The sequence below is a fragment of the Rosa chinensis genome, chromosome 7 (assembly GCF_002994745.2).
Source record: "Rosa chinensis cultivar Old Blush chromosome 7, RchiOBHm-V2, whole genome shotgun sequence".
In the NCBI taxonomy this organism is placed as follows: domain Eukaryota; kingdom Viridiplantae; phylum Streptophyta; class Magnoliopsida; order Rosales; family Rosaceae; genus Rosa; species Rosa chinensis.
This window is the reverse complement of record NC_037094.1, coordinates 43,723,424-43,735,209: the sequence shown is the minus strand read 5'-3', so window position 1 is coordinate 43,735,209 and position 11,786 is coordinate 43,723,424. Positions and strand designations below refer to the sequence as shown.

Below are 11,786 nucleotides of genomic sequence, written 5' to 3'. Positions count from 1 at the left end.
TTCATGACGTTCTCTACGAGGACAATTGTAATATCTTTTATGTAGCACTGGGTTCTGGTTATATGTCCCCCCCCCTCCCCCGATGCAAAATAATTCTATTACTATAATAAATGGAACCGGGTGTAGGGATGAGCCTCCCAGCTAGGCTGGGTTCCAAACCCCTTTCAAAAAAAAAAAAAGTTTGTTTAGTTTTGGAGTTGTATTTCCAGCTATTTATTATTTGATAACTGTTGTAGTAGACCAAAATCAAAAAGCTTATGAGATACTTTTTTTTTTTTCTTCTAGTGACCAAAACTTTAGTGGCCTTAAAGTTTGGTCACTATATAAGCATGTGACTTAGGCTTTAGTGACCATATCATGTGTTTTAGTGACCAGATCTGTTATTTTCAGTGAGGAACTTTATGGTTACTAATGCGTTCATGATTTGTAACCAAATAATCTTAGTCATTAATACTTTTCATTAGTCCTTTCATATTAGTGACCAACAACCATACTTTGGTCACTAAATAGAATTAGTGACGAGTCTATACTGACCACTTAGTGACTAACAATATTTGGTCACTAATGATATTCAGTGACCAAATTGTCTGTTTTCAATGACCATTACGGTGGTCATTAAAGCCGGGTTTTGTTGTAGTGCGATAACTCGAGAATAGGAGTGAGACCCTTTTATGTAGGTGTCAAGGATAGCTTGGGTCCAAGCAAGCTATCAAGTTGACTCGACTTGGAGACATCCGCTAGCCAATGTGTACAAACGCGTGCTCTTTTTTTATTGAGTCATTATCCATCCTATGTGGGGATTCCAAAAGTCTTCGCACGAGCATGAGACTATACGCTCCGCAAGTGGGCATACTAACAAGTCCCCAAGTAAGAGGGTTTTCTTGATTGGGGAGTTTCTATTGAAGCAAGGTGTCCATGTACGGACACGCGTTTCATCATTTTAGCTGGCCTCTCACTGGGCCGACCAAGGAGTCCTCGATCAAGAAAGGTCCTCATCAGGAACATGTACTTTTGATGAGGGAGAAGCTGCACAGAAGTAGTAGGAGTTATGATACTACCTATTACGTGGACGCTTGTCTAGCTGGTGGTCCTTTGGCCACTCGTGCTTCCTGTTGTTTCGCTGAGGGAAAGTATGGTTGGGTGCGGGTTGTGTAGTTTGAGAGACTCGAGGGGGTGGTGGAGGGTTGTTGCCTTATGTGTTGTATTCAGTATTGGCATGGAATATGGCCCTCTTCATCAGCTCGTCGTATGTAAGTGTGACTATCTCCGCGTTCAAGTTGTATAAGAATTTGTTTTTCTGTATGCCTCGCTTGAAAGCTATCGTGGCCACTCCCTTGTCTCGGTTCATGCACTGAGAAGCAGCTTTCCTCCATCGAGTCACATATAAGTGGACGGACTCATCATTCGCTTGAAAAATCTTAAACAATTGACTGGAGTCCTGAATACTGTCAGCCATCAGCTCAAACTATGTTAAGAAAGCATCTTGCAGTTCATGGAATAAATTGATCAATCTCTAGGGTAGTTCGTAGAACCAACCTGTGGTCACTCTAGCTAAGGTCTCTTGAAAAAAATGTTAGCTAACAACATCATTGTGGTACTTACCCCAGTTGGCGGATTCAAAATACTGTAAATAGGTGAAGCGGTCTGAGTTCCCTGAATATTGAGCTATTTTTAGAGGTTTCAGGGCGGGAATGCCTACTGATTGTAGAATTCGCTGATTGAACAGCTCCAGACACGTAGTGAAATCTGACATTGGCTTGATGTTTTGTGGTGCTGCCTCCACTCGGCGTTCCCTTTCTTCCAAGTTCTGTATCTGTTGTAGTAGTGGTGTAGTTTGAGCATTCACAGATGGGGCCAGCCTACTATGCTGTGATCGAGTGATCTCTTCTGAATTAGCAACTTGCTCGATATTCTCTGCGCATTTCACACTCTAACTAAAATACATTTGGGTCACAACCTTTAAATCTCAACCACCAAATTACAGGATAAGATAATCCATGATAACCGAAGAACTATTAAAACTGGAAATAAGATAAATAAAATTAAGTCAATAGTACTTCACTCTCACCAAGTAGCTACTAGGTTGACAATACCCGTAGAACTCACTGGGTGGCCGCTTGGTTCAATTAAAAAGACATATATAATAATCAGTCATCAAAATCTCAATAACATACAATCATAACTTACATATCTCAAATCAAAAGTCAAATTGGCCACCAGTTCATCCTTTCTCTCATGGTGCCACTACAATAATATCGACCACTAGTCCATCCCTTCTGTCTTGGAATCTCAATAACAGTGTCGGTCACAAATTCATCACCTCTCTACTGGTGTTTGAACTTCAACAATGGTCGATATCTCATCCCCTCTCTCCTGGTGCCTCAAACTAAGACCATTAGTCCATCCCTTTTCTTCTACGGTCTCGAACAACATCATACATCCAACCGAAACAATTATTATCACCACAAATATAAAATAATTTCATCAATAAACATAATATCCATAGTTCAACAATAACCCGATCATTCATAAATCATAACAAAAATCCAATGAAAAGCATTTATCTCAAATCACTCTCAAGCTCAAATCCTATATAATCATCGGAAATCTTGTCACAAATAAAATGCAAATCTGAAGTCTTATGACATGCTAAAAGTAGCACACAATTTAACCCCGTAAAATATCATCGTTAGTATATGATAAATAGGGATCATTCAAGCCGGAGATTGAGAGTACACCTGTAATTGCATAAATAAATAAAGAATTAATATAAGTATGAGGTATTATTTACGAAAATAAAACAAAGAACAGAAATATATACAAGTAAGCACATATAAAGGGGTTTTAGGATTATAAAATCAAAAATTAAAATAAATAAAACAAAGAAAATGTAAAAATACATATACAAGGGTGGAATGCAAGGAACAAAGATCAAAACCACAATCATATGAATGAAATCTAATTACAATTTCTATAGTTGATTATCTATATCATGAAAAACATGTTGATCATGTGAAACGTTAAGAAGCAAATGATTTCCCATATTTTACTTTCCTTGAATAATTCATCTAAGTGAAAGCACCTAAATTAACCTTATTGAACATGCAATCATAGTCTAACAAGTTACCTTCTCAAAACATATTCAATGCATGAAGAACAAAGAAATTATGACAACTTGAGTGCACAACCTAGCATGAAAAAGTTCATCTACTTGAAATCCTCCTAAATTGATTTCTACTTTTTCCCAATGCCTTTACTACTTTTGATTTAGAGTTACAAAACTATTAGGTGAATTGTTAACCTAAATCTAGAACCAATTATATGCAAATCCTAAAAGTTTCGAACCAATTAAGATTAACACATAAAAGATTTCAATCACACAAAACCAATTGAGCAAACTCACACAAGCAACACAGATATCACAAATAGAAATCGAAATTTATTTCAAAACATAAAGACGAGCTTTAAACTTTTCCCTTAACGTATATGTTAACTAGAAATCATTGTTCATAAATTCAAAACAAAGAAAACCAAAAGAGGTTACAGGAATAAAGATTGAATTACACCGTGAAGGGAGTGGATGATGAAGAGCTTGAGAAGTTGAACTTGAATCTTGAAAGAAAGGCTTCAATATCACGGTCCAAGGTGGAAGGATGGTGGCAAGGGAGGCTCACGACTTCTTCTTCTCCTCCTCTTTGTTGAAGACACTGAATTCTGAAGACTAGAGAATTGAGAGAATTTTTGGCATTGAGAAAAGAATGAAGGAATGAATCAATGAGGAGTCGAAGGTGCATTTATATATAGGAGATGTCTAGGACACTTCTGGATCCTTCTTTTAATTTCTAGGAAATATCTGATTAATCCACACAGCATTAGCCAATCAAATAATTCCATGTCATCCTTCTTGTGTCATACAACCAATGAGAAGCCTTCAAAATAACACCTTGATTTTAGGGAAATTAATTTTGCCTAATTTTCATGGATTTTTCTGATTTTATCTCTTCAATTTCGGCCAAGGATGAAGTGTGGACCTCAAAGAATGTAGCCAAAATGTCCCCTTCTTGAATTTTTCTTTTTTTTCATGCCAAAGCATGTATTTATCCACCAAAAATACTCCTTTTACGTCCCAAAAGCCCTAGAGCAACTAGGTTTCTTCAATTGCTGAAAATCCCAAAGTATTCTAGAAGAATCTTGAGCTTTATTGAGTAATCTTGAAGCCACATGGTCTCCTAGTACTCTCAGGTTTCCTAGCCTCAAACAAGGACTCTTCACATGAAATGTTCTTGAACTTTCCAGAATCTTCTTTTACTTTCCTAGATCAACTAGGACTCCTAATGTCATTAGGATTCATTTTCCTTACAGGAGTAGGTTTCCTAGTCCAACTAGGACTCTGCGTTTTTTAGCCATTTTTTTCATTTCTCCGAACAAGTTTCCTAGTTGACCTAGGATTCCTACTTTGGCTAGGATTCCTGGTCGGACCAGGAAAACTTTATTTCTTCATGTCAACTCATTTTTGCATCCTTGTGCCTTGCCTTTTATCATTTTCAACGTTTCTTTTGCTTCTTATATGCCTTTAAGCTCATTTCCTCTTCATTTGCTCCAATGCACCTAAAAATAGAAACTACATTAAAACTGATTTATTTGAGGAAATGACTAAGTAAAATATGAGGAAATAACTATTAAAACATTGCATTAAAATGCTCCTATCAAATTCCCCACACTTAGTTTTTGTTAGTCCCTTAGCAAAATCAAAACAACGACACAAACTTATACTCAATGAAAACTTAAACAAAGAAAAGACAAAGACGTTACAACATACAATGACTCTATCACCCTTAAACTTTTTTCTCAGAAATCTCTTACTTTCATAACATCAAGATTAGCACTCAATCAATAATCAATATTTAGATATTCGAGAGTAATTCAAACGTATAATCCACATATAAATAAGTAGGACCTAGTTGTAACAATAGTGATGGGATGGAGCACAGCATATTTCAGATAAGTATGATTCATATCCTCACAAGGTATATATGTCCACTCTTTCTTCTCTCAGATTTATGGCAATGCTTAAAAGCTTATAATCACTCAAGTATATGTGAGAGAAAATATTTTGAGGCAATCAAATAGCTCACATATATAAGAAACAAAATGCACTTTGTGAATATAATTTTTAAGATCTCATGAAAGATATCAATTACTTGCACAAATAGACCCAAGCCATAGGTTAAACTCTTATAACTCATCTCCACAGATCAAAGACTATCACATCTTAAGGATAAAAAAGGTCTTAATAAAGGTTGAAATGGGGCCAATGCTCAAGGTTTGAAGAAGCAAACGATAAGGAATTTCACAAAGTATCCTAAAAACCTAGTAGAGCTTATGTTGAAGTAGAGAGACTTCTATAAATCCACCAAGGCATACAAAACGTCAGAACCCTAAAGAGGTCAAATACAATGGCCTAATGCATTTTTTAGCCATTTTATTCATTTCTCCGAACAAGTTTCCTAGTTGACCCAGGATTCCTACTTTGACTGGAATTCCTAGTCGGACCAGGATTTCCTGGCTGGACCAAGAAAACTTCATTTCTTCATGTAAACTCATTTCTGCATCCTTATGTCTTGCCTTTTGTCATTTTCCACGTTTCTTTTGCTTCTCGATCATATACCTTTAAGCTCATTTCCTCTTCATTTGCTTCAGTGCACCTAAAAATAAAAACTACATCAAAACTGATTTATTTAAAAAATAACTAAGTAAAATATGAGGAAATAACTATTAAAACATCGCATTAAAATGCTCCTATCAAAACTGGGAAGGAATAATGAACGAATTAAAAATGAATTATGAATTATTCTCACCATACCCAGCGCATTAAAAATGAACGGAAGGAATATCTATTGTGTGCTAAACCGCAAACCTTCTCTACTCCGGTAGTATGCACTTCTTAAAGCATATGAAGACAAAATATCATAAGTATCAAAGTATGTTCCTTCATCTTCATCTGTTTCAACATCTCCTCCATCTTGACTTTCATTTTCTGCATCAGAATCAGTTCCACTGCCCTCTGACATGACGGAATAAAAATCCGTGGCATGGAGAGAACAGAAGATGATCAAATTTAATAATCAAGTACACAATGGATACTTTTGAAATAGTCTCCACGGAACATGGAATCAATTTTAAACATTGAGTTCAACAAGGTATAAAGATAATGGAAATGCAAAAGATAACTAACCACTATGTCTCCTATTGCCCTGACTGCAGTATGACTCACGCTTCTTTGTTTCGTCCACTACTGTAGTTTCCAGCTCTATTTTCTCTGTCTGCAAAACAAAAATTTAACTGGGTTTGACTTTTCACTCTAGCAAGCATCCACCCATATGGATGCAATGTAATCAAAGCCGAATTTGAGCAAGGAAATGCATGCCATAACAATGACTGCATGCATTTGAATTTTAACCGGAAGAGGATGAGAAATACCTCCAATTGTCTCAATGTGTCTAACAACATAACATGTTTACTCTGAAGAGCCTTCAACTGGTTTTGCAGCTCTGAGACTTCTAAAAGCATAATTGACTCGCAGTCTTTGATAACTGGCTCACCAACTCCCTCATGTGCCAATCTTAATCGTAACTTCTCTGTTGAAACAACTATATCTTCTGAAGGCACTAAATCATTGCTTGACAAAACTCTGGGGAAAAGATCTTTAGCAGCCAGCAATGCCTCAATCCATGCAGCTCTGTCCTCTCTAGATAAACAACGCAAGTGAAGAGTTTTAGTTCCTGTGAATATGGAAAGCCTTTTATCATCTGATTTGCTGGCACGAATTGAAGAGACCTGTAAACCAGACCACTTCAAATTCAGTAACCAAAAGGAAACAGGTAAAAAAGTAGAGGTCATGAGCATACATTTTCTGCATTGTCATGCAAAGCACACAGATGAGTAGTACTGGTATCAAAACTTAGGAGAAGTTTGGTTTTGGTGGTTTTCACAAGGTAACTTCATTTCTTTTGTAACCTCTTTTGTAACTATCTATCAGACCCGCACAAGGCACATTCCCAAACTGGTTATGTCTTTACCATTAGGAATACTACAATTTCTTGGAGGTCTACGAAATAGACCCTTGTTGCTACTTCTTCGAATTATGCTGAAATACTGGCTCTTCACAAAGCAGGAATGTACATGGCTAAGAGTCGTTACAAAGCATAATCGAAGCACATGTGGACTGCATTCCACCATTGATGAACCGACCATTATCTATGAGGATAATGCTGCTTACATCGAGCAGATGAAGATGAGTTTCATCAAAGGAGACAACACCAAACATATTGCACCAAAGTTCTTCTTCAATCAGCAACAAGAAGCATCAAAAGATTGAAGTTAAGCAGACTTGATCTGAAGACAATCATGCAGACCTCTTCACCAAGTCAGTACCAAAGTCTACATTCCAGAAGCATGTCCAAGGTATTGGTCGACATAAACTATCTGGATTACCTGAAATGTTATTTTCAGGGGGAGTATCTTGAAGCATACTCACTTGACCATCGTGTACTCTTTTTGTCCTTCGTCCAGGGTTATTTTGTCCCACTGGGTTTTGTTATCTGGAAAGGTTTTAACAAGGCACATCTTTAGCATACTACATCCTGAAGATGCTTTGATTGGACATATATATGCATTTGCTCATCTTTTCCCTTCGACCATGGGTTTCTCCCACTGGGTTTACCGGGCAAGGTTTTGGTGTAGCAACTCTAATGCATCCCTCTCGTAGACATACTACCTACTTATGGTGCTGATAAGAAGACTTCACCTATCTCTAAAGCGGTGATACTGCTACTCCACACTCAAACGCGTTGTGCTCTTTTTCTCTTTCGACCAAAGTTATTTTTTTCCCACAGAGTTTTTATTAATTGGCAAGGTTTTTGACCAGCCAACTTAGAAGCGCACAACCTATGCAACACTATTGACCTGGAATATCTAAGGGGGAGTGTTGTAAATATTTGTGGATAATCATGTAAATAAATATTGAGTGATAGGTGCCTATCCCTATAGATTGGTAATTGATAGGTTGTAATTGTAGGAGTGATTGAATTGTAATTAAGCATTACCCTTTTGTGTACCCATGTAGTCCTATATAAGGCTCCTCATTGTGAGATGAATAATACACACATTCTATTCTCTACGTCTAAACTCTCTCTCTCTCTCTCTCTCTCTCTCTCTCTCTCAAATTCTTTTACCCTTTTGTGTCTTTCAGGCTATAAATGGGGATTATGTGCTCTCAAAATTTGAGAAGGCAAGAAGTGCTCTCATGGATAGTCTCAGGCGTGATGAAGATATTGTTTCACAATCTATTGGTTGTCAGGTAATTGTTCTTCAAATTCCATGTGAGCGTTTCCTGGGGCTGGTAATTGCAACTGAATGTTTATGATATCCTAGTACTAGATTAGTTATGATGGTTGGTCAGTAATCTAATTGGTACTAAGAGATGTAAACTGGTCATGCCAGCCATTAGTAACCTTGAGGTCTAACGAGTTGAGCTGTTCAACTGGATGTTCATTTAGTGGTCCCAATACAACTTTGTATCGGATAAGTTTAGTGCTACAATAAAAAAGGCAGCTTTCTTCTTAATTTATCCATAGGTTATTCTTTTTACATGTTGATAGTGTTAGCTTACTTGAAATTGTTTGAAATTAACTGGGTGATGCTATAATTCCAAGGTGGGATGTTTAATGGTTGTCTCTTACTCTTGCCTTTAGGCATGTCACTTACAGGTGTTTTTAACACTATTATTCTCAAACCTGTTCCAGATTCAAGAGGTTCTTAGTGAACTTGAGTGTACTGTACTGTCTTCGCACTTGATCCCTCAGAGAAGCCAGTTGGTGATGACATAATTGCTCTGCTCCAGCAAGGAAGAAAATTTTGACAACTGCAGTGAGCCAGAATCTTTTCATCAGGCTGCTATCAAGGTTGGTATTGCGTCTTCTACGGCAGCTCTTGGAGAGAGAAGAGCTCTAAAGAAACTCATCCAAAGAGCCCGTGCTGAGGAAGATAAGCGTAAGGAGTCAATCTCAATCGTGGCTTATCTATTGCATCCTATGAGAAAGTACGTACTCCAAGTTTTTCAGAAGTGATTTCTCGGATGATAATTGATTCACAGGGTTCTGCACCTTGTTCTCCCACTGTTCAAGGTTCTAATGAGGATACTGGGTCTGGGGGTAATGGTCAAGCATTTGACCGACAACTGTCAAAAGTTGGTTCTTTTAATTTCCAGACCTCTTTCAGTTACAAGTCAGAACACTAGAAAATCAGGTCAGATCGATGGCTCTTCCACCTGAAGAATTGAGGTGTCCGATATCATTGTAGCTTATGTGTGACCCGGTCATCATTGCTTCTGGTCAAACATATGAAAGGATTTGCATTGAAAAGTGGTTTAGCGATGGGCATAGTACCTGCCCAACGACTCAACAAAAGCTGAGTCGTCTTTCTTTAACTCCCAATTACTGTGTCAAGGGTCTCATTTCTAGTTGGTGATCAGAACAGAATGGAATTTCCATTCCCGATGGCTCCCCAGAGTTGCTTGACCTTAACTATTGGAGGCTGGCATTTTCTGAGTCTGAGTCCGCTAATTCAAAATCTATGGGTAGTGTTGGCTCTTGCAAGTTGAAGGGTGCTAAAGTGGTTCCTATAGAGGAGAGTTGTACAATAGAGGAGGCTGTCGGAAATGAAACAGAAGAGCTATCTCTGGCATCAGAAGAATCTGAGCCTGATGCATGCTTTTGAGAGTAATCAGGATCTTTTAACTGCCTTGAATGAAGGGGAGGACTTAAAGGAAGAAGTGCATGTGGTGGAGTAAATAAGGCTCCTGCTGAAGGATGATGAGGAGGCCAGGATGTACATGGGGGCTAATGGGTTTGTTGAAGCACTTCTACGCTTTCTTAACTCAGCTGTGCGTGAAGCAAATGTTTTGGCTCAAGAAAGTGGAGCTATGGCTCTATTCAATCTTGCTGTGAATAATAACAGGTATTGTTTTTTAATGTTTATAGACTTTAAAAGAATCAAAATGTGACTAGTTGCTCTGGATGGTAATATTTTTAGTTCAAATTAAACATCATTACATAGCTGGGTTACTAAATGCTTGAAAAATTAGAGGCAACATTGTTAGAAAGAAAGCTGCGTGCAGCATGGGGTATAGTTTTCTACATATGTTATGCAATTGAATCATGGGGGAGAGAATTCGCATTGTCCTTCAACTTTGATGGGACTTGGTTTACTTCTTTCATATAATTTTCTTGGCTGTAAATGGTTTTACATTCCCAGAGAAGCAAATGAGTTGAAGGATATCATGGTAAGAGAAAGTGAAGCCATAAAAAAAAATAAGAGAAGCCATAAAATGAGTTGAAGGATATCATTTGCTCCCCCAAATAAAATAAGAGAAGCCATAAAATATCTGACAATCAGTTTAGCGGGCAGTGTATACTACCTTTTCAGCAGGAATGATATCAGCGTTAATATGTGCTTCTTAGAATGCCTCGCTGGGGGAAGACAAACTCTAGATTAATCGTTGTTAGTGAGTGCTTGGACTGTTGATTGAGATAAAGGAAGAGTATGGGGTGAATTGTGATTATCTCTGTTGACCTCTTTTGAGTTGTTCATGAACATTTTTAGTTCTCTGTTTAGATTTTGCATGTCCCTATGCTGTGCAATTTTATAGTAACATGTAATATTCTTTTGGTTTAATTTCACACTTCTCCAGTCCTGGGAAATTTATGAATAACGATAAAATGTTGATATTTCTTCAGAAATAAGGAGACAATGCTTGCGTCAGGGGTAATTTCGTTGCTGGAGGAAATGATCTCCTATCCCAGTTCTCATGGACCTGCGGCAGCCCTTTATCTGAATCTCTCCTGCCTTGAAGAAGCCAAGCCTTTAATTGGCGCAAGCCCTGCTGTCCCCCAACTCCTTCAAGCTAATGCTGAAACTCAATACAAGCTTGATGCCCTCCATGCCCTATACAACCTTTCTAGCATCCCCTCAAACATTCCAAATCTTCTTTCAGCCAGTATCATCAGTGGTTTGCAATCCCTTCTTGCAGACTCCGGTGAACATTCATGGACAGAAAAATGTATAGCTGTTTTGATAAATTTGGCTTCAAGTAATTCTGCAAAAGATGAAATGATTTCAAATACGAAGCTTATCAGTGCACTAGCAGCACTTCTGGAGGCTGAACAACCCATTGAGCAGGAGCAAGCTGTCTCATGTCTCTTTATGTTGTGTAATGGGAATGAGAAATGCAGTCAGATGGTCCTGCGGGAAGGGGTAATTCCTGCATTGGTGTCGATGTCCGTTAATAGAACATCAAGAGGAAAAGAGAAAGCTCAGAAGCTGTTAATGCTGTTTCGTGAGCCTAGACAAAAGAGACCAATCACCTCCGGAGGAGAAGGTACAACTCTGCAAACAAAATGACAACAATCCCATACCTGCCCCAGAATCAAAGCCGCTATGCAAATCCATCTCAAGAAGAAAGATGGGCAAAGCTTTTAGCTTCTTATGGAAGAGCAAAAGCTATTCTGTTTACCAGTGTTGAGTCCCACGGTGCTGTAAATGTCCGCTGTATCATCTTTTTCTTCTTCTTTCGTCCTCTTCTTATTCCTATTATTATTTTTCTTTTTCTTTTTCAAAGAGCAGAATGTACAGGCCCCCTGTAATCTATGGATTTTGGTTTTGCACTTATCTTTTGGCTAGGAATACATGTCTTAAGAAGTATCATAATCCAAGTGGTTAGTTATTAT

At 37.9% G+C, this 11,786-nt stretch overlaps 1 protein-coding gene, 1 long non-coding RNA gene and 1 pseudogene across 7 annotated transcripts; 1 reads left to right on the top strand and 2 right to left on the bottom strand.

Annotated features, from left to right (window-relative positions):
- Nucleotides 1–440: 440 nt before the first annotated feature.
- LOC121050746 lies at nucleotides 441–3,753 on the bottom strand. 6 transcript variants are annotated; one of them, XR_005803759.1, is made up of 4 exons: nucleotides 3,565–3,753; nucleotides 2,188–2,738; nucleotides 1,603–1,957; nucleotides 441–1,445 (listed from the first exon to the last, which is right to left on the bottom strand). It is a non-coding gene; the product is annotated as an uncharacterized LOC121050746 (long non-coding RNA). The 6 variants fall into 6 exon arrangements; XR_005803762.1 differs by having other exon boundaries at nucleotides 1,603–1,934; XR_005803763.1 differs by having other exon boundaries at nucleotides 441–1,438; nucleotides 1,603–1,934.
- A 1,923-nt stretch (nucleotides 3,754–5,676) lies between these two features.
- On the bottom strand, nucleotides 5,677–6,915 carry LOC112177958 (oxysterol-binding protein-related protein 1D). The gene is made up of 4 exons (XM_040511450.1): nucleotides 6,481–6,915; nucleotides 6,236–6,323; nucleotides 5,918–6,085; nucleotides 5,677–5,705 (listed from the first exon to the last, which is right to left on the bottom strand). Exons 1-4 carry the CDS (start codon nucleotides 6,904–6,906, stop codon nucleotides 5,677–5,679), a joined length of 711 nt encoding a protein of 236 aa, XP_040367384.1. The 5' UTR covers nucleotides 6,907–6,915.
- A 1,390-nt stretch (nucleotides 6,916–8,305) lies between these two features.
- Nucleotides 8,306–11,581, top strand: LOC112177957 (annotated as a pseudogene).
- The last annotated feature ends 205 nt before the right edge of the window (nucleotides 11,582–11,786 follow it).